This window comes from Echiichthys vipera (genome assembly GCF_963691815.1).
Source record: "Echiichthys vipera genome assembly, chromosome: 18".
NCBI classification, from domain to species: Eukaryota; Metazoa; Chordata; class Actinopteri; order Perciformes; family Trachinidae; genus Echiichthys; species Echiichthys vipera.
In genome coordinates, this window is record NC_139843.1 from 3,983,182 (window position 1) to 4,010,429 (window position 27,248).

The 27,248-nt window shown below is 41.8% G+C and overlaps 2 protein-coding genes across 4 annotated transcripts; both read right to left on the reverse strand.

Moving 5' to 3' along the window:
- Positions 1-1,009: 1,009 nt before the first annotated feature.
- On the reverse strand, positions 1,010-11,666 carry nfe2l1b (nfe2 like bZIP transcription factor 1b). Of its 2 annotated transcripts, none has more exons than XM_083932860.1 (6): positions 11,530-11,666; positions 9,790-10,614; positions 8,664-8,885; positions 5,889-5,978; positions 5,622-5,777; positions 1,010-4,457 (listed from the first exon to the last, which is right to left on the reverse strand). In XM_083932860.1, exons 2-6 carry the CDS (start codon positions 10,345-10,347, stop codon positions 3,081-3,083), a joined length of 2,403 nt encoding a protein of 800 aa, XP_083788986.1. In that variant the 5' UTR covers positions 10,348-10,614; positions 11,530-11,666; the 3' UTR covers positions 1,010-3,080. The 2 variants fall into 2 exon arrangements, with proteins under 2 accessions (XP_083788986.1, XP_083788987.1); XM_083932861.1 differs by lacking the exon at positions 11,530-11,666 and adding an exon at positions 10,729-11,070.
- A 2,106-nt stretch (positions 11,667-13,772) lies between these two features.
- On the reverse strand, positions 13,773-26,310 carry cdk5rap3 (CDK5 regulatory subunit associated protein 3). Of its 2 annotated transcripts, none has more exons than XM_083932798.1 (14): positions 26,187-26,310; positions 25,886-25,934; positions 24,662-24,793; positions 23,213-23,313; positions 21,266-21,314; positions 20,739-20,917; positions 19,697-19,833; positions 19,383-19,527; positions 18,553-18,660; positions 17,805-17,880; positions 17,601-17,689; positions 15,454-15,659; positions 15,210-15,381; positions 13,773-13,904 (listed from the first exon to the last, which is right to left on the reverse strand). In XM_083932798.1, exons 1-14 carry the CDS (start codon positions 26,190-26,192, stop codon positions 13,839-13,841), a joined length of 1,515 nt encoding a protein of 504 aa, XP_083788924.1. In that variant the 5' UTR covers positions 26,193-26,310; the 3' UTR covers positions 13,773-13,838. The 2 variants fall into 2 exon arrangements, with proteins under 2 accessions (XP_083788924.1, XP_083788925.1); XM_083932799.1 differs by having other exon boundaries at positions 25,886-25,931; positions 26,187-26,292.
- Between the last annotated feature and the right edge of the window lie 938 nt (positions 26,311-27,248).

Consider the following 27,248-nt stretch of genomic DNA (forward strand, 5'->3'; position numbering starts at 1 on the left):
TGGGGGCAGGTTTTCAGAGTTTACGGTTATCTAAAGCAGTGGTTCTCAAACTTTCTTCAGTAATGTCCCCTTTGGGATATTACGTATCCCCGGACAACGCAAAAACAAACTTTAAATACAAAACCTTTCTACTGCTGCGTTTCCACCATGCATCGTGATTGCATTTGTTTACAGCAGTTAAAATGGGGATGCTAAATATTAAAATGGGGAATTAGGATCCATGCATGAGTGAGCAGTTTTAATGATTATATATGTTTTTAGTCTCATGTCCCCCCCTGCAGTACTCCAAAGTACCCCCAGGGGTACATGAACCCCCCTTTGGGTCCAGGGTGGACCCCGCCTCACGCCCGATGTCGGCTGGGATCGGCTCCAGCACCCACCCGCGACCCCGACATAAAGCGGTTGAAGATGAATGAATGAATGAATGATCTAGAGAAGGTACCTGCTTCTCTGGGCCCCAGAGTTCCTGCAGCTTTTCCAAAGTCAAATTCAAGCACTTTTCAAGCTTTCAAGGTGCTTTTTTAAGCATTTCCAGCACCTTACGGGTGTGGCAGCTACGTATTTATATACAGTATATTCAGTTTATCTATTATTGCACTTGCACATCACATTAAATTAGATGATGTTGTGCTATAAACCTTCTACAGATTTCTACAGAAGGGTGACAAACTAAAGGAAAACAACGTTTCATGTCCGTGAATAGACTTGAAGTCACATCTGCGTGAACAGAAATATAATCACAACTATTTTTATAACCTGTTAATCGTCAAAAGTCATTTTTTTAATGCAAACATGTCAGAAAATGCTGTTTTCAGTCTCTCAAACATGGATATCTTTGCCCATATACCCTAAATTTCAAGCACTTTAATTAAAATTCAAGTGTTTTAAAGGATTCCCACGACCGCACGAACCCTGAAAGCGTAGCATTCACAACAACTTGCACACAAGAGTCACAGGTGAAAATAAAAACACTTTATTAATCAATAAAAACAATTCTTGATTGCCGGCAAATATCTCAGAACAGAGGGAACTACATCCAAACTGAAAGCAGAGGGTGAGACCGTTATGGAGACGAACGACATAAATCATGACGACAAACATAAAAATATTTACATAAGACGGACAAAAGAAAAGTGCACTAAGTAGTAGCAGTACTAAATAGTCTGAAGTGAATGTTAACCGGAGTTTCATGCCTGAATATCACATTTAATGAGGACGTTTCTGCTTTTTTGGACATCGTCTTAATGTTGCGCGCTCTGTTCAGCCTCTGTAAATATTCTAGCCTAGCCGCTATCTCAGCTGCAACAAGTCACCGTTTTTTTTGTTGTTTTCTTTTAAACGAGGGCGATGTAACACGTACGGACAGAACATCATTCAAATAGACGAGTAATAGCACTTCTACTTTGAGAGAACGACTTCCTTCGCTTCTCAAAAGAATTCAAAGAGTGAGAGATGATGAGACTGTGAAAGAAAGGCATTCAACTTCAAAGTGGCCACGACACGCGCCGGCATTTCACGCATTCAAATCACTTTTTATCTCACGGAACAACTCGGCTCACTTTTGTCATCAACACAACAAAACAACCTTAAAAACAGGACTGGTAATCTTCAAGCCGACACCTCAGCTTTACAGCAGTTTAAAAACAAAATCACCTAAAGTGGCTTTCAGTTGGGTAACGTTGGCAAATAAATAAGGGACATCGCTACAGTACAGCGACAACTGAGCCTGTGTTTAGTGCTTAAAACCAGGCGTCCAAGAGGAAAGCAACCATCGCCGAATGATGCGTAACTCTGATCTGTGAGCGCCTGGAGTTGGAAACATAACAGTACTCTCTGGAGCTCCTGGCCCATCACAGCATCTTCCATCCCTCTGTATGATTACAGGCTCTGCGTGAAGTTTCTCAAACTCAACAACAAAAGAAAAACAAAAGAAAGAGTGTAGACTTTTATATAAAGCTGATGTGGCTAGACCTATAACCTTGCTTATACTACAGATTATGAACAGTTAATAAGAGCCTTTCCTAAACGCAGCTCCCGTATTTAAACCTGCAGCGAAGGAATAGCGACGGACACGGCAAAATGCATATAGCCAAGCCTCTTTAAAGACAAAGTACAGTGCTATGTATAATTTAGAAGGAAGTTGATACATTTTGCAATTGCAGTGTGTCTCCTCCCTAAAAACCTCCACCTGCTCCTCTTTGCAGGACTGCAGCTCCCGGCCTCTTTTAGCAGGTGGCCAGCCCGGGAACACTCAACCTCGGACTCTTTCTTGTCTCAACGTCCTCCGTCCCTCCGCACATCAAACCCAATCTCTCCAGGGCCCTCCAAACTTAGATGCCGCCGACTAACCGACTCGAAAACTGGAATTTGCGATTACACAAACCGACAGAATTGTTGTGCGGTGTTTTGAGCATTTAAGATGTATTCAGAACAAGCGATGTGCACCGTACAACCTTTAATTCTGGGTTAGTATCGGTGTTAATGGCGTCCTGAAATGACGGACTTCCTTTTAGCCTTTGGTATCTAAACTCTCACCCGTCTCTGCCTGAAGAACTTAAAAAGCCTCAGTGACAAAAATCACTCAAAGTCTCCAGGGTGGGGTGCGATCCGTCCTTTAAAACCTTCGGTGCATAGGTATCCCGGCCGTCCTCGTCGCCAGTGTTCTTTTACTCCCACGTTTCTCAGCACCAGTCCCTCGTGTGTCCCTACGCACCTCCGTCCTCAGTGGTTTGGGCGCAAAAGGATCAAGAGCAGCTGAAATTTTTCTATTAGCTCATTTTGCGTCCTTTTACGTCCCTCGTCTCCTCGCTTCTTGTTCCCCTCCCTCCCCCCGTCTAAATAATGAAATATCAGTACTCAAACGAAGAGCTACTTCTGCTTCAAAGTTGTTTCCAGGAAGAAAAAAAAAAGTGGGAACAGAATGAAAAGGGAGAAACTAACGCAGGAAGAGTAGTCGACAACGCCATTTTTCTACTCGCCAGAGTCTTCTTAAAGGAAAAAAGGACATCTCTCTTGCATCTGCAGAAATCTTTCTTATTGATTTAGCAAAGTGATAGAATAAACAGCAGCCCCCCCTTCCCTCACTTCTTTTTGTCTTTTTGTTTTTTCTCGGGCTTACGGTTCTGCTCAGCGGTCGTCACGCCGCGCGGCATGATCAGCACGCTGCCGTCAGCGCTGTACTGGAGCGAGTACTCGCTGGGAGGATAGGGCCGGCCCTCCTCGTCCCGTAGCTGAGTGAACACCTCTTGGTACAGACTTTGCATCTTCTGCTTCATCTGCCGAAGGGAACGGATGAACTCCATCTTCTCCTTCAGCAGGCGGGACTTGTCGCGCCTCAGGTCTTGGACGCCCTGCTCCAGGTTTATGATGGTGTCCAGCTTGCGCTTGCGACAGTTCTGGGCCGCCATCTTGTTCTTGCCGCGCCTGCGGATGTCGCGGATGAGGGCGAGCTGGCCTTCGCTCAGGTGGTGCTTGGCTAAAAGCTCGTTGAACTCTTCCACGGGCAGGTTGATGATCTTCTCGTTGGAGAAGGGGATTTTCATGGCCCGGGCCCGGCGCTCATCACGACTTGCGTGCTTGTCGAGCAAGTCCTGAGGAGGCTGAAGCTTTGAGTGTTTGTCGCGGACTGTCTTCTTTCCCGTTGAAATGGGCAGCTCTGGGTGCTCAGCGAACGCAGAGGACAGCGGCAGGTTGTAAGTATGATTGTGGCTGATGCTGTCCAGATGAGGGAGACTCTGGAACAGAGACGGGTCCTGATAACTCATGCGGCAGAGCTTACTGTACCCAGGCTGATAACCGCCGACAGCACCTTCCTCCGTCTCCGCAGTAGCGACCTCAGAGTCGGTGCTGTACCCCACGGCTCCCTCCTCGGAGAAGGTGGCGGACGTTGAAGACGAAGACGCTGCCGAAGAGCAGGATGTCTCGGAGCTGCTCGGGGAGGCCGGGCTGTGGCTGGAGTCCAGGGAAAGACCCGAATCTGAGTCAAGCTCATCCTCCAACTGCGAAGCTTGGGCCTGGCTGAAGCCCTCCTCCATGGCGAGGTCCAGCAAGCTGATCTCATCAAGCATGGACTCTTCCAGCAGGTTGCTGAAGGGATCGGGCAGGATAGGCGTGGATGTAACGTTGGTGCTAGAACTATTAATGTGCGGTGGCAGAAAGATCCCGGTCAGGTTAGTGGCTCCAAACGTGGAGTTGATGTTGCTGGAGTTGCTGGAAGAAAGTCGGCGCATGGTGGTTCTGGGGGCGACGCTCGTAGAGTCCAACTGGGGGTTGAAAATCTGGGGGAAGTCTTGGCTGCAGCTGGGGAGAGAGGCCTGGTGAAGGCTGACATCCTGGTTTACCGGTGTGGAGCGAGTGGAGAGTCCAAAGTTTCCCGCAGAGTTGGACTCGGTTGTCCCGCTCGTGTCAGCGTCACTGCTGGAGTTGCTGTGGGACGAAGTGTCGTTGACCTCCATCGCCTTTGAACAGAAAGACTTTGGTAAATATACGTTTCTCAAATCATAAAACACGCTTTGACACAGTAAAGGAAGTAACTTTTCCAGACTTTCAAATGACTGTTTGGCCTAAAAATGAGACACTTAAAAGAAGAAGGATGTTGTTATCGTTTTCATAATCACGCTGAAATACAGAGATGTTTTGTTTTGGACTTACCTTGAGTTCACACACAAACAATTATATTAATCAGGGTTCCCTTTTCTTTTCTAGAGATCATTTTGCAGGTGATGATCCAGCTGATTATGACAGACACTAATATGTTCCTGTCTGCAGAAGCCTGATTCAAAACACGTGAACTCTGTGGAAATTACTTATCCATTAAATCATCTCTTACATGCTTAAAAACTATGATAGTTTGGGCATCTTTCAACTCAGATATCATTTTTATTTCTTACCTTTTCTCCCGTCTATTCTATGAAAAATAAAAAGAAGTCTATATTAAAAAAAAGCCAGCAAAAGTATCTGTCTCCTGCTGTCCTAAAAATAATAATTTAAAATCGTAAAACTGAGACGTTTTTGATGGACACTATATCGAAAAAGGCCTCCACTGCTGCCTAAAGGTCATTAAACTATACAGTACAATTCAGACTCAACCACAGACCATCTCTGCTCTTGTTTATACTTCACTACTGTAAATATTCAGGTCTGTAAATTCAAATTTGAGTCTTTTCTAATGTATGTTTAGTCTGTATAATGTTTGTTGTTTGTAGATCTGGAGCTGTGTAACAAAAATAATTCTCCCCCGGGGATTATTAAAGTATTTCTGATAAAGTGCTGGATCTATTCACCAATCTGATATCACATATTTAAGCTAAAAAACATAAACAGTCAGTATTCAAAACACTTTGAACGTTACCATATGAACGTTAACGTAATCCTGAACAGAACTCCGCCCTTTCAGATGATAATATCTGTTTTAACGAGCTCTGATGGATGAAACGAGCAGTTTATTCTCAGCTGAGGGAACATTGGAGAAGATTTTTCAGGACATATTTGAATTTTCCCTGACTAACCTTAAACAAAGAACTGTTCACCAGGATGCAAGGGAACCCTGATTGCTAGTTTAAGGACAAACAAATCCATCTCATGGGTTGAAAAGTGATGTATTTGATAAAAAGGGGACGTACTTGTAGCTCCATGATGGCCATGATGTCTTGCCACTGCTGCTCCAGGTCTAACTGCGGCTCCGCTGGGGGCAGCTGTGGCGCCAGGGTGAGGCCCTGAGACGTGGAAGGAACTTCTTCATTGGAAACTATTTCTGGGGCGACGACCGGGGCTGGAAACTACGTGAAGACATTACACAAAAAACACAACATTTTAGCAACTTCACTGTAGTTTTTCCACACCAGTGAGAGAACAATACTTGTGCGTGTGAGAGGCTGGTTTATTTTTACCTCAGATTCTTCTCCAAAAGGGAAAGTTGCTTCCAAAAGCCTCAAGCACTCTTGCAGAGACAGTGAAGTCTGTGAGCCGAGACCTGGGAGCTGGAGACAACAACAAAAGAGACACGATATGGTCAAAGGTACAGGAACATGATGTGATAACGCTGCTGAATATCACAATAATGCACAGACGTGTTCTAAGACAATGGGCCCCTGAGCGCACACGTAAGAGGCCCCCCACTTAGATGGGTTTCCATGTGCTCATTTTGTTTTGTCCATTTTAGTTGTTTTCTATGTCTTCATCATTGTTTTGCATCTATTTTTAGTCATTTTGCATCTTTTTGTGGCTGTTTTGCATCTATTTTTAGTCATTTTGCATCTTTTTGTGGCTGTTTTGCATCTATTTTTAGTCATTTTACATTTCTATGTTGCAGTTTCATGTCTCTTTGTGGTCATTGTACGGCCATTTTAGTTGTTTTCTATGTCTTTGTGATTGTTTTGCATCTCTGTGATTATTTTTCATCTTTTATTAGCCATTTGCATCTTTTGTGGTGAAAGATCTAATCTCTCCACCTGGTCCTGGGTCTTCCCCGAGGCCTCCTCCCAGCTGGACGTGCCTGGAACACCTCCCTAGGGAGGCACCCAGGATTCATCCTTACCAGATGATCCTGAACCACCTCAACTGGCTCCTTTCAACGCAAAGGAGCAGCGGCTCTACTCCGAGTTCCTCACGGATGCTGAACTTCTCCCCCTCTCTCTAAGGGAGACTCCAGCGACCCTCCTGAGTGATGTATGTAAGGAAAAGACCATGGGATGATTTTGTGCCGGAATTACACTTAAACAGTTCTCACACTCAGCAGATGGATTTCATAGTGGCGTGGCTTTAAATTCATGCTAAAATCATATGATCTACTCTCACATGATCCTGTTTTTACTGCTTTGCTTCACATCACAAAACGACGGAGAGCCCCTTGAGGAGGAGGATGTTGAGGTTGTCGTTGCTGCTCTTTACCCAAACAAAAGCATCACTCTGACTGAATCCAACTTGTCCTTTCTGCTGTTTCCTGTCTTGATTAAAGGCACGTTTTCATAACCGCACACTAGTTTGTTGCTTTATTAAAATCTTGCCCTGCTGATAAATATCCTGTGTATTCGCGTCGTTAATGCTGAGCTACTGTGGTCAAATCAGACGGTTCTGTCCAACACAATATAACCTCTTATAGTTTCCTATATTTCTGACTTTTTAAAATAGTTTGGCAGCACCTAGTGGTGGTTTAAGGTGCTGAACCAGTGTCACATGACCTCACATCTCATTAACCTCTTACTGAAGGCAGGTGTGCTGTAATTAGTGGACACAGTCTTCAACCGCGGTGTGTTTTTGGGTTATTTTACTTTGTCTTGATGACTTTTTTTAATTCCCTACAGATCTGAATGTTTTGTAAAGGCTTGTTTATGATTGTTTGGGGCATCTGATTTAATTTATTACGCTACAGACAGTCAAAGCAGTTTAAAGTCTGATCCAGAAACTTGCAGTGCACCATTCAAGCAACCCCCCTGAACCATCAGCAGACGTCATCAAACAGTAAGTAACTAAACTAAACTAACCAAAAGGCAGCGCGTTGATCATGTCTAACATTATGTCGTCTGTGGGCATCTGCTCCCATTTAGAGAAGCCATAATATAAACAAAATAACGGTTTTCTCGATCAGTTTACGTTCATAAAAATGTCACGGATGTCACAAACACCAGCGCTGGAAAAGCTGCACGTGTGAATCTTTTAGTTTTACGAGGATTACATTTATACGTCGTGGAGGCGAACGTTTCTGAATGACCACTGGAAATGATCTTTAAGCCCTGAAATAAATGTGATTCAGTACTTCAGCTTCATAAAAGCAACAGCTTGATCTCTCCCTCTGTCTGAGACTCACTCACTGGTGTGATACAACAAAGAGATGAAGCTCTTAACATTCAAACTGAGCAATTTCACAGATGAATACAATTAGTCAACGGGAGTTTTAGGAGAACTGTGAAAAGAGACTTAACTGGAAATGTTTCCACGTGATTCCAAACTCATATTCAGCCGACAAAATGATCATTTATCACCACCGTGGAGCTCCCAAGTCTCTTTATGTTCTTTAAGGGCGCACTCCCACTGTGCGTCCGTCCCGTGCCCCGTGCTTTAGGGTCCTTGTCCCCCCCTCCAGGCCCGTTTGTACTCACACTACCTGGGCCTCGGAGAATGCTTCTTGCTGCCTATACGTCATCACGCCGTAACACGCCACACGCATTGATGACGTCATGGCGATGCGTGGCTTTGTTTCCAGATCTTTCCGTAGACCTCTGAGTTTTTGTGCGTCTTGTCGACTGTTTTTGAATCTTTTCATCGACCAAATATGCAGTAAACACTCCACCTCCGCATCACACCAACGTGAACCTTTCACCGCCATTGGTTTAAATGTCAGTGCATGGTCCCTCCTTCTTTTTTCTATGTCCCAACAGGCGCACAGGAAATGATCTCAGAACCGCCGTAGGCCTCGTACACGTGCGCATGCTCGTGCTCGTACATGTGCAAACGTGCTTTACAAAAGCCCACCTCTCCCAAACGGGCCGTGGACGACAAGCGTGCCGCAAATAGGCGCAGTACGGTTGCACACACACTGGTCAAACGAACTAGACCTTAGCTTTTGGAACCTGTTTGGGCATGGTACGGATGGACAGTGTGAGTGCGCCCTAAGACAGTAAAATGGATGAAACGCTCAGATATTGAGATCCGTTTAGTCTACAAACCTGCTCTGGGATACTCTCTCCGGTCTCCCCGTCCACTGGCTGAGCCCCTTGCAAGTTTACTCCATTTCTCCAGCTCTCTTGCTCCTCGTTCCTGTCTTTGTTCTCCTGCGGGCTGGGCTTCTCCTCCTCACTCTCCTTCTGACGGTTGCTGTAGTTGAACACTTCTCTTCCCGCACCGAGGTCGATGTCCTGTCTCCATAGGATGTCAATCAAGTCAATGTCCTGGAAAAACATATAGCAACCATTGAAAAATGGCCCTGTGCAGAGAAAAGTTACTTTAATAACCAGGTATTGTGTAGGCATTCAATGTATTGATCTCATATTGTAGCGAGGTACGAATGAACACATCTGGGCCATTTATGACTGATTTACTGTTTATCTTTTATACAAGCACTTAAATTAATGACTATTACTCGTTTAAAGTGGGGCATTTTGGCAGATCATGCAACAGAAATGCAGTCAGATGATGCAACCATGACAGGAACATTTTGACATGGTGGTTATCATGTGATCGGAAAGAAGTCTTCGTACATTACAGTCCAACAATGACTTTGCGTGACCCCTAACGCCGCCGCAAGTACTCTCCGAGAACTAAAATGAAAAAGAAAAGTAACCGTTTATAATACACAGACGTATTGTTGAAATGTAACAAGTAAATGTCAAAGAAATAGCATTATTTTTTACTTTTGTGTCGATTCAAAGAGCGTGTTTAGTTAGATGACAAGTTGCAGCCTCATGAACAGAAACTGTGACAAGAAACACAGCTGTAATGAATGTGACTCAACTGGTTTGACTAAAAATATCTGACACTGATTAAAGACCAGCGCTGTGGACCACGTATGATATTTGTAAACCTATATTAAACTTTTTGGAATACAGTACCCCTATATATCCCATATATATTTATGTAATCCATACTAACTCTTAGGTAGATTTGACTGATTAAACTGTTTTTATTAAGGTATGATGTGTGTACAAAATTGATAATTCAGTATTTTACCACTAAACTAGGCCACTTAAACTATCTTTTTCAATATAAATACATTATTAAATCCTGCTCCTCCTATGAGTTGATTTTAGAGCGGTGCTCCCCCAGGTGTTACCAGAGTAAAGAAGGTGACAGTACCTCTTTGGTGAGGTCGTCATTGCCATCCCTGCTGCCCTGCTCCTGGTTGCCCTCTGGGGCCACAGCTCCCAGGCTGCTGTCCGCTGCGTTCAGGTTGTACGTAGATTCAGGTGCTCCACTTCCTCCCCTCATGGCCGGGGTAGCGTCAGGGTTGTTAATGTCCTCTAGGCCGCCCCCATTGTCCAGGGTGATGCTGGGGCTAGACTGGCTGCTGGTGGACACCACAGTCTCAGAGTCACGGTGCACTAGCCAGGCGTTGAGCTCGGTACTGGGCACAGAGAGGCGATCCAGCTGGCGCACCTGGTTCAGCAGCCGCCGAGTGGTGAAGAAGTGGTCGAGGTCCACACTCTTTGGATGGATGCCATAGCCGTCCAGCGTGTTGCGCAGGTTGTGAAACTGTGTCTGGGTGTAGGCTGAGCTAGGGCCCAGGATGATCTCTCTCAGTGGGGGCAGCTGATTGTTTAGATAGGTGTCAACGTCCACCCGCACCCCAATGAGACTCAGAAGGATGGTGAACTGAATCAGGCCCTCTGTGAAGTATTTTTTCAGGTAAAGCATTTCTTTACAAAGGAACAAAGGGTGAAAGTAAAAAATAAAAACAAAAACGGGGCCAACAACTAGCTTGGATCAATACTTCTGCACTAAAAGACAGAGATAAATACATGAACACAAGAATAGTGGTTAAAGATGGTGAAGGGGGGGGAAGGGGTCTTCAACAGGATTCTGTATGTTTTAAAAATAACATCCAAGATGGGGTTTCCACTCTGAGAGAGTCCAGTTTGTGCTCACAGCTTTGTTCTTCATCAGGTTCTCATCTTCCCATTCCTGTGCAAAAGTGACAAATTACATATTTTTTATTGCTCTGCTGCAAACTGCATCAGCCAGACATTGTCATAACCACACTGCTTTCAGCCCCTAAGACACACGAGTCTTACCTACCTACATTAGCATTAAAACACATGTTAATGACACACGCAAAAACAGCAAAAGCAGGACTTGCTAGCCCACTGCAACCACTCCTCCATCCTCTCCCAAGACTAGAGAAGTGATGTCGGCGCAATTCTTGTAAATTCAGCAGACCACAGATGGTGCACACAGAGATTTAGGCATCACCCCACCCTTTGACAGGACAACTACTTCTTGTGGGTGCTGCTGAAGGTGAATGGGAGAGTCGAGAAGGCTCCCTGGGCTGGCTGGCTGGCTGGCTGGCTGGTGCACGCACCAACGACAGCGTCCCTCCCTCCTCCTCTCGCACAGCTGCGCCTATCTTCGTCCTTATGACGTTAGCTGCCTTGTATTTTGAGCCCCGGCTAATTACACATATATAACAACCTTTAATACATCACATAAAGTAGTAATAATACGCAGTTAACGTTAAACTAGTTATCTTCCACCTCTGTTTACCTCTTAAAAGTGACAGGTACCTCTTACTTATTATTTTTCTACCTACTTCCGCTGTCGCTAGCATCAAACAATCTCCCTAGCAACAAGTGGTGAAGAGATGATTGACAGGTTGCGCGCAGCCACTCGCGGGCCTCAAGCGCGGTGACGACACATGATTCCAGAAAGTCCCCGACCAATAGAAATGACGCCGGGGTGGAGGCGGGGCTTAGAGGTAAAAAAGCTCAACTGCCATTGGAGGACTCGAAGCTACCGCCTGTGCTAACGTTTAAAGCTAGTTCGCTGCTAACAAACGTTACCTTAAAAAAGTAACTTATGTATTTTGATTTAAATACTCACGCATGAAGATTTGTCAACTGTGTCTTCATGCCGAATAGTCCACTACCACATGAGAACTGTTATGGAGTCCCGCTGCATTAAAAGCTCCACGGTGTTGCTCCTCATCCTCCAGACTGTCCTCACTGAATAACGGCCCACCATGACTTGCAGAATTGCTAGCTAGCCCGGCTAGCCTAGCCTAGCACGCGCCGCTTGACACCAAAACACGCTTTCGCACAGCGCATGCGCAGAACATTCTAGTAGCAAGCTTTCATCAGCCAACTGAAAACCCCCCTAGTTATTTTTATTTTTTTATTTTATGGACAATATTCAACATAAACATTACTTTTCTTTACATTTTCCAGTTAAACTCAAAACCAAAAAAATCATTTTAAATGTAGAGACAATTATTACATAAATTAAAACGTACTAAGACAGTAAATCATTAAATAATAGTATATTATATAATAATATATAATAATAATTATAATTTTTAGGTTTTCCACAGTGGTCAAATACGATTTAAAACATGAATCTTTAAGAATAAAAAAGGGAGTTTAAGCCAAATACTTTTATGGATATAGTAATAACCTACTATTAATTAATCCACAGATTTATAATAAATAATAATCACCTTTTAAGATATTTAGTTGCAAGAAACCACCTTTTTCAAGGCAGGTTTATTTGTATAGGACTATTCAACAACAGGGTAATTCAAAGTGCTTTACATAAAATCACGAAAATGTATTAAAAGTTTACGAAAAGTGTTGGAAAACGTATAAAACTACATTTAATTAATAGAAGTAAAAGCTCTTTGAAAGCATTAATTGTCAATAAAGTATAATTTTCAAGACATGTAATGGGAGTTAAAGTGCAGTTCAATACATCTTTTATTCCAAATATATTCTAAAACTATATCACACATTATTTCAAAATGTTTTATAGATTATTTCCAAACAACTCTTGTAATTAAATTAGAGAACAAACATGTTATTTTTAACTGTGAGACGTTTAATAGTTTTATTTTGGTGCATTAGGGTCATTTGCATTAACTCAATTATTATGATTATGTATTGAACTACTGTGAAGTTAGAATATTTACACGTTTGTTTTAAAGATCAATAATAAGAAATGTTTTTTATTCTTAATCTTTTAAGCTAAGTAAGTATAAGTATGCCTGATATTCACTTTATTTGTGTCCACCCTTGAAATGAATTGTTATATTAAGCTTTATTTCTTATTCTTTAGTAAGAACTTTACTTGTTTTACGCAGTGGTGGATTACGTTTTTCCAGCAGCTCACAAAAAGGTATAAAAGTGTAGCATCTACTTTATAATAACTTAAGTTTTCTTATAATAAGTTATAAGATAAACAACGCTTAGCTAAATATATATATATAAATAAACTCTTAGTTTAATATAGCTGTAAGAATACAGGTCAAATAAAAGTGTAGAGAGAACGTATCAGATCAAATATGTATGACTTTATGGCCGTAATGAGCAGTAAGATTATTGCACTTAAATAAAATATGATTATTAGAAACACTCTGTTACAAGTAAATGTCCTGCATTTATAATCGTACAGAGGTTAAAGTACAAAAGTATCAGCATTAAAATATACTTAAAGTACCAAGAGTAAAAGTACTCATGCATATTTATTTATATATATATATATAATCTTAAGATATTAAAACAGGGTCTACATGCCTTATTTGTATCCAACCTTGTGGTTTTGTATTTTATGTCTTAACTTTATTTAATTTGCAATAATAAACACTTTATTTGCAATGTGTATGATGATAATTATAATTATAGGTGCAATCAGTAGCTCGGTCCATAGTGACTTGGCTGGGAACTGAATGGTTGCTGGTTCAAGTCCCTGCGTGGACCATGTATGGAGTGTGGACTGGTGGCTGGAGAGGTGTGTGTGTGTGTGTGTGTGTGTGTGTGTGTGTGTGTGTGTGTGTGTGTGTGTGTGTGTGTGTGTGTGTGTGTGTGTGTGTGTGTGTGTGTGTGTGTGTGTGTGTGTGTGTGTGTGTGTGTGTGTGTGTGTGTGTGTGTGTGTGTGTGTGTGTGTGTGTGTGTGTGTGTGTGTGTGTGTGTGTGTGTGTGTGTGTGTGTGTGTCATGATTAATAATAGAGTGAAAAAATCTAATTTCCCCGTTGTGGGACTAATAAAGGAATTCTTCTATAATGATCTATGCAGTAACAAGCTTACACACATATTTAAAAAACTCAGAAAATGTAAAGAAAACACACAAGACGTAAAATTAAATACCACTTTTATTTCTGAAAGTAGATCATGACGAAATGTTTTCAGCGAATGTCACTTTATATGTTCACGCCCATCAGGTTCACGGGCCTTTTGTTGTATCGCTTTGAAATGTCGGCTTCAATCTGCAAAAAACAAAACAGTCAGAATAATAATCAATAATAATAATAATAATAATAATAATAAATAGTAATAATAATTAATAATAATAATAATAATAATAATAATAATAATAATAATAATAATAATACTGGTTATTACTGAGATCAAAGTGTGACACACATTAAAGGGACGCTCTGGTGTTTTAAAGTGTGGTGCATGAGGTTCTTATCCACAGTGAGGAGGAGGAGGAGGAGGAGGAAGAAGAGGAGGAGGAGGAAGAGGAAGAGGAAGAGGAGGAGGAGGAGGAAGAGGAAGAGGAAGAGGAAGAGGAAGAGGAGGAGGAAGAAGTGAAGGAGGAGGAGGAGCAGGAGGAAGAGGAAGAGAAGGAGGTAGAGGAGAAGAAGAAGTGGAGGAGGAGGAAGAGCATGAGGATGAAGAAGAAGAGGAGGAGGAGGAGGAGGAGGAAGAGGAGGGGGAAGAGGAGGAGGAAGAGAAGGATGAGGAGGAGGAGGAGGAAGAGAAGGATGAGGAGGAGGAAGAGAAGGATGAGGAGGAGGAGGAGGAAGAGAAGGATGAGGAGGAGGAAGAGGAAGAGAAGGAGGAAGAGAGGGAGGTAGAGGAGAAGAAGTGAAGGAGAAGTGGAGGAGGAGGAAGAGAATGAGGAGGAGGAAGAAGAAGAAGAGGAGGAAGAGAAGGAGGAGGAAGAGAAGGATGAGGAGGAGGAAGAGGAGGAGGAGGAAGAAGTGAAGGAGAAGGAGCAAGAAAAGGAGGAGGAAGAGAAGGAGGAGGAAGAGGAGAATGAAGAGAATAAAGAGGAGGAGGTCTGTCTGTCGACTGTTTTTGAATCTTTTCATCGACCAAATATGCAGTAAACACTCCACCTCCGCATCACACCAACGTGAACCTTTCACCGCCATTGTTTGAAATGTTCGCGCATGGTCCCTCCTTCTTTTTTCTACGTCCCAACAGGCGCACAGGAAATGACCTCAGAACCGCCGTAGGCCTCGTGCTCCTACACGTGCGCACGCTCATGCTCGTACACGTGCGCACGCTCGTGCTCGTACATGTGCAAACGTGCTTTACTAAAGCCCACCTCTCTCAGACGGGCCGTGGACGGCAAGCGTGCTGCAGCTAGGCGCGGTACCGTTGCACTCACACTGGTCAAACGAACTGGACTTTACCCGTAAAACCCGTTTGGGCACGGTACGGATGGACAGTGTGAGTGCGCCCTAAAAGGTTAGAAAAATCCTACGCGACCTTTCAGTCTTTCTAGAGAGTTGGAAAACCAACCCTGTGATCATAAATCCGTAGAAACTTTGATCCAGTACCATTTTCTGGAGTTCCCGCGTGCGTCCTGCCAGCAGGTCAACACGAGGCTCCAGTCTGGACTGCTCCTCCAGGGCTTCCTGCCTTTTCTCCACCATCGTGGCGCCTTTCAGCAGCAGAATATCCGCCTGCTTCAGCTTCTGCCTCAGCACCTCTGACACACGTTCGACATACCTACACAACAAACACGGCATGAGATTTCAACTTATAAGTGACGCGGCGAGGATCCGTTTTGGCAGCACGTACCGAGGCGAGGCCTGGATCATGAACAGGTGCTGCATTCGTAGGGAGGTGAGGCGGCCCAGGAGGTCCTGCACCTCAGACAGCATCTCCCGGACGTGTTCGCGGGACTGGCCCTGGATGACGGAAGGGGCCATCTGGAACTGGCTCATGGCGACCACGTCCGCCTCCTCTCCCATCTCACTGATGCGCTGCGTTAGGAACACTTCCAGCTGTGCACACGCAGGAAAACAATAAATAAATAATTAACAATAAAGGCTTTCTATTCTATTCTAAAGCTGATAAATGATCTAATGCTGATAGTATCTGATAGAGACCAACTGATGTGGTATCTTTAACGTTTTTAAAGCACAAAAATCTGCTGATTATTCATCTGGCTGCTGATTTAATGAGGTTTTTTTTAGCTGGAATGAAAATAGACAGTTTTATGTATATTTTGCACCAATGTGACTTCACCAAAGTACTCAGAAGTCTGTTTTCTTAAACAAATAACTTGATAAAATACTTTTTAAAATGATGCATTATACACACAATGTGTTACATTGTCAAACAACTGTAAACTAACATTGAGGAAATAAAGAATAAATAAAAATAAACCTGCTAAATAAACATGTTCAGTAATTGCCGACCATTTAAATATCTCATCTCATCTTCAGCCTCTTATCCGGGGTCGGGTCTCGGGGGCAGCAGCTTTAGCAGGGGACCCCAAACTTCCCTTCCCCGGGCCACATTAACCAGCTCTAACTGGGGGATCCTGAGGCGTTCCCAGGCCAGTGTGGAGATATAATCTCTCCACCTGGTCCTGGGTCTTCCCCGAGGCCTCCTCCCAGCTGGACGTGCCTGGAACACCTCCCTAGGGAGGCGCCCAGGGTTCATCCTTACTAGATGCCCGAACCACCATTTAAATAAATAAATAAAAATAATGAACAGTTCTAGCATCGTTTTCTGCATCACACATTCTGTAAAAGATGTTTTCAGGATCTACTATCAAATATCTGTACCCAACAATTTCTTCTTCTTCTTTATGTAGGACTTACAAATACTTCCTTTTCACTAATATTTGTGATGCACACACACACACACACACACACACACACACACACACACACACACACACACACACACACACACACACACACACACACACACACACACACACACACACACACACACACACACACACACACACACACACACACACACACACACACACACACACACACACACACACACACACACACACACACACACACACACACACACACACACACACACACACACACACACACACACACACACACACACACACACACACACACACACACACAAACTCAGTCTTTGTTCTAGTGAATTTGCACATGTAAATTTCCCGTTTAGTTACGTTAGCTACTCCGAGTTCCTCACGGATGCTGAACTTCTCCCCCTCTCTCTAAGGGAGACTCCAGCCCCCTCCTGAGGAAACACATTTCAGACGCTTGTACCCTCGACCTCGTTCTTTCGGTCATGACGGAACATGAACCCAACGTTGTGAATAGAGCAGGCAGTGAAATTTGGGCACCATGACACAAAGAACTGCTCTTAAGTCTGTGTTACGAGCCGTTCAGACGTCAGCAGAGCGTCTTCCAGTTGCAGCCTTGTGGACTCTGAAGGGCCCAGAGAGAAACTTATGAAGCTCCCTCTCATTTTCTTTCTACCTCATCATTTTTTTCCTATTTCCGCTTTGCTGCACCCGAAAACCGTAATCTAATGTAAACGAAAAGCTTCTCGTTTGCATCGCTGCTGCTAACGTCTCCACTGAACCGGAAACACATTTTTCGGTTGCACATTGGTGCTGCTACCTTTTTGTTTGTTTTTAAAAAAGAATTAAAAGAATAAATATTAAAATAAAGTGTAGAATAAAGTTACAGCAGATCCAGAACAAGACTGGCAATCATTTGGAGTTGTATTTGAGTCCAACAGACCAATAATTCTCCTTTTTTGCACGGAGTGGGAAACTCCTGAGGGGGATAAAGGATTGCTGTGCAACTTTAGGAGTTCAGCGGCTTTTAAAAGCTTGTTTGTTTGACTGTAATCAAAATTCTGACAACACACTAAGATCGAGTGGATGCACGGTCTTGCAGGAGTAATTTGACACGCGAGGACTTAGTCTTTACCTCCATTAGCTCATCGATGAACAGGCTGCGAGACTGAGAGTTCTCCAGGACACTTAGAGCGTCCTCGCCCCTCGCCACACCCTCAGGACCTGAAGATAACACATATACACACACACACACACACGTCTATGACAAACAGAAATGTCAACAGCTGAGCTTGTGATAAGTTGTCATATTAATGATTAAGAACAGAAAAGTAGTTACAGTCTGTGCCCATGTCCACAATTTCAATTTCCACGGGAGCCGCGTCACCGTCGCCCCAGTCGATTCCACCGGCGTCCTGTTGAAGGAGGCGGACAGAAGTTTGTATCTTAGATCAGAAGTTCCCAAACTTTTCTTTCTGTACGGATTGGTCTTAATTCATCAGATTCTATATACCGTATTCTCCGCACTATAAGTTGCACCTAAAAACCTTCAAATGTCTCAAAAGCCGACAGTGCGCCTTATAATCCGGTGCTCCTTATATATGGACCAATATTGAGCCTCAACAGGTCTCGCAGCTACGGTGAGCAGCCGCCGACTCTATTTTCCCCGTAGAAGAAGTAACGCGCGGTGCATGTTGAGATATACGACTGCGTGAAGCGTGCCGTTTCATTTCCATGTGTGTGTTTGTGTAAAGAGCCCAAAATGGCTCCTGTTAAGAGACACGCTTACGACGCAGAGTTTACACTCAAGGCCATTAGTCACGCAGTAGAACACGGGAATAGAGCAGCAGCCAGAGAGTTGAACATGAACCAATCAATGGTGCCGAGGTGGAGGAAGCAACAAGACGACCTCCCCTGACTGTTGTGTTGACGTTCCCTTTAGAGCAGCTCCATCTAATGGATGCAGAACGTAACCCCAGCCTCCACTGTAGCGTCAGTTCTATGACCTTATAATGTGGTGCGCCTTATAGTGTGGAAAATACGGTATATAAGTTAAATCAAAATGCAGAAATGTTGTGGTGTCGTACCTCTGAGCTCGGCTCCAGACTGATGCCCCAGTCTATTCCGTCCTCGACGGTGATGCCAGCGTTGGCGCCCTGAGTGTCCGCGCTGCTGCCAAAGTCTCCCCAGTCGATCTACAGACAAACAGCAACACCGGTCAGAGGTGACGTGAAACATTAATATATTTATTCAACCTATTCTGGCATTTGTTGAAGGTTCACAGTACTACGGAGCTGCTACATGGGACTAAAATCGTTCAGTATCACCTTGATAATCTGAATTCTATGGAACGCCATTTAAGTCAAAATTTAATAAATAAATAAATAAATAAACCTTTTATATAAATAAATATGGCTTTATAATAAATCTGAGATAAATTTGGCTATAAGTGAATCTAAATATATAAATTAATCAACATATTTTAACAAATAAATATAATCTATTGTTACTGCTACTGCTACTTTTATGTATTTCAGTGGATTTTTATGTCATAATGCCTCATATTTCACTCTATTTCCATTTCTTGTATTCAAATAAAACGGGTGGGAATCATGAAATAAAAGTCTTCTGATATATATAAATAAATAAATAAATAGATAAATAAATAGATAAATATGCCGTAAATGAAGAAACAAATATATATAATAATTTAGTAAAACCTCTTCTTAATTTTTAAATGTATTTATTGGAATAAATTGACGAATTTATATACTTACATTTATTAATAAATGTATTTTTCATATGTACATTAATGTATATATTTAATATTGACTTGGAAGTGTTTATAAATTAAAAGAAATGCTTAAATGATAGGAAGTTTCTATTATATGTTTAATATAGAGAAAGTAAAACCAACCGCATCGTCTGTGACTGTGTCGGGAGCTGCTTCCTCCACAAACGGCCGCTCGACGACCGTGGGGACTTTCCCCGTCCTCCACTCGTAAAACGTTGCGTTTCCTCTCTTCTGGGTGAACGTCAGCATCGGCAGGACTGCGTCAGACCTGCAGAGGTATAAAGAACGGACAAGAACCTCTATTTTAAGACTCTTCCTCTTTGTTTAGAACGCTGTTGGGGATGTGTGTGTAAATAATTTACAACATACAGTCAGATGCACGCATACATACACATGCTCTTGGTACGGACAGGACTGTGTTTTGAGGACATACTCACCACTCGCAGACAAAGTTTGTGAACGCAGTATAAAGCTGGATTTGCTCCTCTAACTTTGCTGCGTCTTTCCCGACTTCATCCAGAACCGCCGGCAGGTCTTTGACCAGAGCCTGAAGCTCTCGAGCCACGTTTTCTCCCTGCAGAGGAAGAAACGGCACCGGGTTCCTGCAGAGCTTCCATATTTCCAGACTTCTCTGAGGATTTTTCAGTCAATATCAAACCTCTGAATGCAAAGTGTTAGATGCTCATTATCAGGGCTTGACAATAACACCCGCCCACCCCCTCGGGCGGACGTTTCAGGTCTCTAAGGTCGCACTTACACCGTCCAGCTGTACCGTGAACAAGCACGTTTCATGGCTAAAGTCTAGTTCGTTTGACCAGTGTGAGTGCAACCGTACCGCACCTATTTGCGGCACACTTGCCGTCATCGGCCCGTTTGGGAGAGGTGGGCTTTTGTAAAGCACGTTTGCACATGTACGAGCACGAGCGTGCACACGTGTACGAGCACGAGACCTACGGCGGTTCTGAGGTCATTTCCTGTGCGCCTGTTGGGACGTAGAAAAAAGAAGGAGGGACCATGCACGGACATTTCAAACAATGGCGGTGAAAGGTTCACGTTGGTGTGATGCGGAGGTGGAGTGTTTACTGCAGATTTGGTCGATGAAAAGATTCAAAAACAGTCGACAAGACGCACAAAAACTCCGAGGTCTACGGAAAGATCTGGAAACAAAGCCACGCATCGCCATGACGTCATCAATGCGTGTGACGTGTTACGGCGTGATGACGTATAGGCAGCAAGAAGCATTCTCCGAGGCCCAGGTAGTGTGAGTACAAACGGGCCTGGAGGGGGGGACAAGGACCCTAAAGCACGGGGCACGGGACGGACGCACAGTGGGAGTGCGCCCTGAATGCTCGGACTTAAGAACAGAAAGAAAAGTGTCACGATCGTCTAATGTTTTGAGATGCACCTGTATGTGAATGCTGCTCAGATATACTGTATAAATAGTAATTATTAAGGTTTTTGTGTTTGAAAGTCACTCACTGTGATGCCGTACTGTTTGCTGGCAGCGTAGTAGCGTTCCCTCAGGTCCGCGGCTGAGCTCTGGCACTCCACCTCGCGCCGGCTCAGCTCCTGCTGCAGCTGCTGGGCTTTGGCCAGCTGCTTCCTCAGAGCCGGACCTTCATAGCTCACGTTGCGACTCAGCAAACTGGCCACCTCCGCTGGGACACAAGGACATTATTCATGTTTTATTAAAGAATTAAATTAATAATAAACAATTAAATAGTTTCTAGAATTGGATGTTTGATGGCAGGGTAATGGGGCCATTTTAGGTTTAATTAAAAAAAATATACAGAGCTTGTTGAGGCGGGTAATGTACTGAGAATAATCAGAAAAAAATATTAAGTATTCTTGAAGATTAAAGTGGTAAATTTAGGTCGAACCACCCACAAAATCATGATAAAGAATATTCTGAGATCAAAGTAACACAGGGTAGACTCGGAGGTGTGGTGGTTGTCACTCTATGATAAAAACATAGATTTACACTTACACTGTAAATTTACACTCACCCAAATAGATATTATCGACTTCATAAAGGGACACGATCTCCTGCCAGTCCTGTGAAAACAAACAATTTTAATGTTATTAGTTTTAGCGCAGAAGAACGTGACACAAACAAAAATCCCATCGCACCACTCGATTAGTTTCAGGTTTAGTTTTTATATATCAAGTTCTGGTTTATTTTTGCAGCAGTCAGGTATGTCTGTGCGTATAGTCTGTATACTGTATACTCACTTTATTTGTATAGTACCTTTCATACATGAACCACAGCCCAAAGTGCTTTACAACAAATTAAAAAGACGCAGAATGAAAATAAAAACGGTAATATATGAAGATGAGATAAAAACCTACAGATAAAAACAAAAAACAACAGTAAAACAAGCTAAAAATAAAATGCATCTTCACATGAATAAGACCCACTTGATAATACAAAAAAAAAGTAAGGATTAAAGATAGATAATAGAATTAAAGTTTAATTAAATTGGGTAAAAATGAGCAGGGTTAGTTAACAGATAAAGTGAAGATGTACGTTTTTAGCGTACTTTTAAAATATTCAGCGAGCTTGCCTCCCTGGTCTCTAACGGTAGTTTGTTCCGCAGCTTTGGAGCAAAACTGACAAACGCGTTTTTTGAAACCTCTAACAAACCAGCTGCAGATGATCGCAGTGCTCTTGAGCGTGAGTAGGGAACAAGGGAGTTAGCAATGTAACTTGGTCCTAGCCCATTAAGTGATTTGTATGCGAGTAAAAGGACCTTAAAATCAATTCTAACAGTTACAGGAAGCTCCGTATATATATTACTGTGGGGACTATCGTCAAAGCGAGGCACCACAGGAGAAAGAGAGAGGACATGCACCCTGCACTCAGTCACACATCCATCAAAGGACAACCAGTTAGACTCACCATAGACAACAAACTCAACTTTAAAGAACATGTCATCACAAACACAAACGTGCACAGCAAAGACTCTACGTCACACGTGTCAGACTGATCCAGTGAAGGGTCGCTGTGGCTGCAGGTTTTCATTCCAACCAAGCAAGAACACACCTGGCCCAACCAATTAACTGTGTGAAGGCAGTTCTGTGTACTGTGTTTTTGCTTGGTTGGAATGAAAACCTGCAGCCTGCAGCCCTTTACTGGATCTACATCATACGCAAACTGAAATCTGTTGCCCCCCACCACCTCTTACTCCTCTACAGAAGCATCATCCAACCCATCCTGACGTACCGTTCCCCCTGCTCACTGTCACCAGCAGAAACTAACTCCTCAAAATCTCACACACAGCAGCCAAGATAACCAACCTTCCCACCCCCAGCCTCACAGAAACAAATGACCTCGCAATCATATGCCTGACACGTGTGATAGTCAGCAGCCCGGATCACGGATGGCGTAGCAACAGGACAGGGTTAATGAAGGAGTGAGTCCCTTGAGGTACGGTACGTCCGATCTTATATTTGGACTTCCTCTTTAAACGGGCTCCGGTTTGAGTTTTTCAGCCAGGAATTCACTGACAAATTGCTCCACTTCGTGACGTGAACGCCTCTACATTGCCAACACACTTGGCGCAGGACGACATGTCCAGGATGATTAACAGTTATATACACAAACAAAATACATGGTTGGACAACGTAATGTCTAATCTTCGTGCTAATTGCAGCACAGCTCCATCTCCATCTCCCAAAATGTCAAGACGATGTTCGATTTCTGTGGTTCAAAGTCAGGAGAGTTGACGGAAATTCATGCTGTTTCCTGTAGTAAAATATTATTATAGCTAAAAGACTAAAACTGAAATGATTTATACAAACCTTTGGTGGCTTTATATCCGTTTTTTTTAACCTGGTAATATAGTTTCAGTTTAGTTTCTGTTTAGTTTTTAATCTGTTTCAGTTTAAGCTTCCTATCAGACCTCCGACCTGCTGTGAGACTGACAACAGCAGCTTGTTTCTCGTCCTCTCACCTTCATCCTCTGAGACGAATATCTGCCAAAGATGTTCTTGGAGGACGCCTCCGTCCCCCTCAGGATCTCCACGATCCTCAAGCAGTGAAAGTAGTGAATGTCTGTCAATGAGAAAACAAAACAAAACAAAGTGTCACTTTTTAAGCGTTCATAGTGGAGGATGAGGAGCAGGACGGACAAATTAACAACAAATACAAATTACTGAACAGAATTACGCTTCAGTACACGCACTAATACAGCTGAGGGGTAAAGCTGCAACAATACTGTTTGGTCTAAGAGTTTATAATGCAACAAATTAAAACTTTAAAACTAAAAGACTATAAAAAAAAGAGCAGGTTTTGTTGCAGGACTCAGTGGTAAGGAAGCTAGTCGTCGCCTGATCACCTTTTTTAAAAATGAAGGAGGAGAATTTCACACTAACTGCTGTTTTTAAGGTATTTCCAGAATCCCCAAAGACACTTTCTGGTCTGGATAATAAATAAATATTGTCTGCTGCACAGAAAAAACATTTTTTATGGTTTGTTTTGAAGTTTTGAAGTCAAACCAAATGAGGAACGTTTGGTTATATTGGCACAAACGTCAGAACATACAGCAATAATCTCAAACATAAGACGATAAGACAATATATCAAAAAACAAATATATCTCCTTGATGTTTTTGTAATGCACACAAAATATGTAAATTTAGTTATAGGAAGCATGTAGACAAGTACAACTGATACTTTAACATGTCCACTTGGTTAAAAGCAGAGGTGTCAAGTTACAAAGTACAAATACTTTCTATACTTTACTGGAGCAATTATTACATTTTCACGCAATTATTTGTACTTTCTACTCCTTACATTTTAAAAATAGCCTTGATACTAAGGATGGGTACTGAAACCTGCTTCTTAACTTGCCCCAGGGCGAGTTGTTCAGATACCATAATATCGACAGGCTCCGGCGTTATAGTTTCTACAACGAAATAAAGCAGTTGTTCATTCAATTCTCAATTTGTTACATTTCTTTTTTAACATTTTTTCTCTAAGAAAGAATCAATAACTAGTACGGTTAAAGTACTGGATCGATAAAAAGTATCGGTAAAAGCAGTAGTATTAAAATCTTAACGATACCATCCCTACTCGTTACTCCTATTTAATTTCTGCTTGTTTTCATCAAGACTTGTCAGCGTTCAAAAAACACACACACTATGTTTTGATATAACATGATCTTCATTATGGCCTTTAGAAAGATGCTTTTTTAAGGAGGTGGGGTAGTGCACGATAGGCCGCTGTGGTCTAAACATTTGTCCTAAATGGCAGTTTCTCCCCTTACATTACTTTTACTTTTAGGGCGCACTCACACTGTCCTGTGAGGCGACAGTGCTAACCACCACACCACGGTGCTGCCCGCTGTAACTTTAATGTAATGATAATAAGATCCGAGACGCTGTGGCTAATAACGGACGTACAAGAGCCGGAGAGAAGCTGCTTGATCTCCTCGTTCTCCGGCATGTCCTGGATGGCAGCGTTGATCTTCTCTCTGATTTCTTTCACTGCGTTCTGCCATTTCAGGTTACAGTGACGCCGGTCCAGCAGCCAGTCTGTCGACACAGTTATCAAACATCTTTAATGTCATATCATATCATCGCTGCGTCTGAACCACATGACGTTAGTTTACGCACAAGCGGCGGTGGAAAGTAACTACGTAGATTTTTACTTACTTGTGTTCTTCTACGTTTCAAAGGGAAACTTTTGACTCCACTGCGTTGATATGACAGCTTTAGTTACTTTACATTGTTATTTACAAAATAAAATTAACTAATAAATATATGTGTGTTTGGATAATTATAGATTAAACTACCCAACAGTATGTAAATAAAGTAGTTGTGAGCTCCACCTTTACCAGCTAAAATACATCAATGCATCAATAATTATAATCCAATACTATTATTATTATTAATACCTTTGATGTACATGTTGTATGTATTTATTTAAATTATTTATTCTGTCTTAATTTCCAATTTTCATCCTATTTTAATTACTTTTTGATTAAAAAATATATAATATAATATACTAAAAAATAAAAATGATATATGTATATACACAGTATATAATACTTTTTTAGTAAATTATATAAATATGCAAGAAATTACAATATATATTTTATAGGAATAAGAGAAATAAATTGTATTTTGTAAAATATTTATAAAGTAAATTAATATGGATGAGTTTGGAAAATAATAAAAAAAAAAAGTATGAAAGAAAAGCAGTAATATTATTTTCTGCACGGCCTTTTATTACTATTAGTTAGCAGCTTTTCTGTCACACATTTATTATTATTATTATTTTCAGAACTCATCCACATTTTAACTAAGTATCTTTATCTTAAACAATTTATTTCTAATATATTCCTATAAAATATATATTGTAATTTCTTGCATATTTATATAAAATTAAATAAAAAATTCTAAACTTAGTGATATATTTTGCTTTTTCTCTTTTTAAACATGTTTGAATGAATTTAAATCAATGCATCTTATTTTAAAACTGGGCCATTCTGCATTATTATTATTGTATTTCTATATTTTGACACCAATTTTTACACATTTTACTGCACTATATACTCTTTACCTTTACATTCTTCTGATAATAATAATAATAATAATAATAATAATAATAATAATGTGTCTTACCCAAAAGCTTGCTGGTCTGTATGTCGATCGGGAGGTTCTGAATATTCTGCTGAAGAGAGAAAACATTCAAAACATCAGTAATTTACTTTAATTAGCACATTTCAGTGGCAGTGAACCTCACAGGGAGGAAATAACGCATCCAAATGAAGTTAAACAACACAGGAAACAGAGAGAAGACACCAAACTTCTTCCTTTTCTCTGTGAAATGTTCATTATTTCAGTTCGCTGGACTTTGACAGTGTATCAGCGAGCTAACGACACCGTTTTAAACCTTATTAAATACGACTTTAATTAATCTTACCTCCATTGTTTCTTCTCCTCTTCAAAAACTTAACATTAAAAAGGTTTTAAAGCTTCATTATTTGTTTATTTAACAGGTTTTTACGCTGGATTACTGTCACCATCCGGACTTCACTGTTTATGACACGTTACGAGAAGGAGGACCAATAGGAGGAGGCGACGTTACGCTGCTCCCAAAGAACTGACCAATGACAGAGCGCTTTGCTGATAACGGCAGCTGATTGGTGGACGACTCAGCTGGAGCCCGCCGGCAGAGGGCGCTGTTGTGCTTTAACCGACATGAGAACTTTTTTAAAGGTAAATTAAGATTTCACTAAATTACTTTACTCACGTAGATAAAAGTACTAATGTAACATTTTAAAAATATGCTAAAAGGTAAAACTTCTGCAATTAAAACCCTACTTAAAGGTGGAATCTGTAGAGTATTTATTAAAAGCTATATTTAAAAAAATAGATAAATAAAAATACACCCATGGGGCGTTTTGAGGGGTGCATAATGAAAGTATTGATTTTGCATTCAAACTTCATTTAGTCTGAATTATTTTATTATTTTAATAACATTTTAACAGGTTTGACAATGACTTTCTGCCCTGTTGTGTTTCCATGGTAGCAGCCAATGGCGTTGGGCGTTGCTGGTTGCCAGGGTTGTCTGTTGTTGGGTGCAGCTACTGTAGGCTGGCATTGGGTGAAATGGAGTTTGCAAATCCTGCAGCTGCTTCGGAGCCTCAGTGAAGGGGGTGTATCAACTTTTTGTATGTTTTAAAAACAATATAAACTCTTATTTTGAAAAGCAGGGGTGGAAGAAATAGGTGGAAACAATTAAATACTAATTATTTAGTTAATAGTTTTAATTAGTTTAAGTAAAAGTCTCTCACTCGTCATTTCACTTCATTAAAATGACAAAAATATTAGTCAAAATATACTTAATGTAGTGCTCAGGTACCTCAAATTGCACTTAATCAGAATGATCACTTTAATAATCCCAGGGGTAAATTATTATTGTTACAAACTCCAGATAAACAAATATTATACAGAGTAAATGTATATTAGAACAAATTAAATT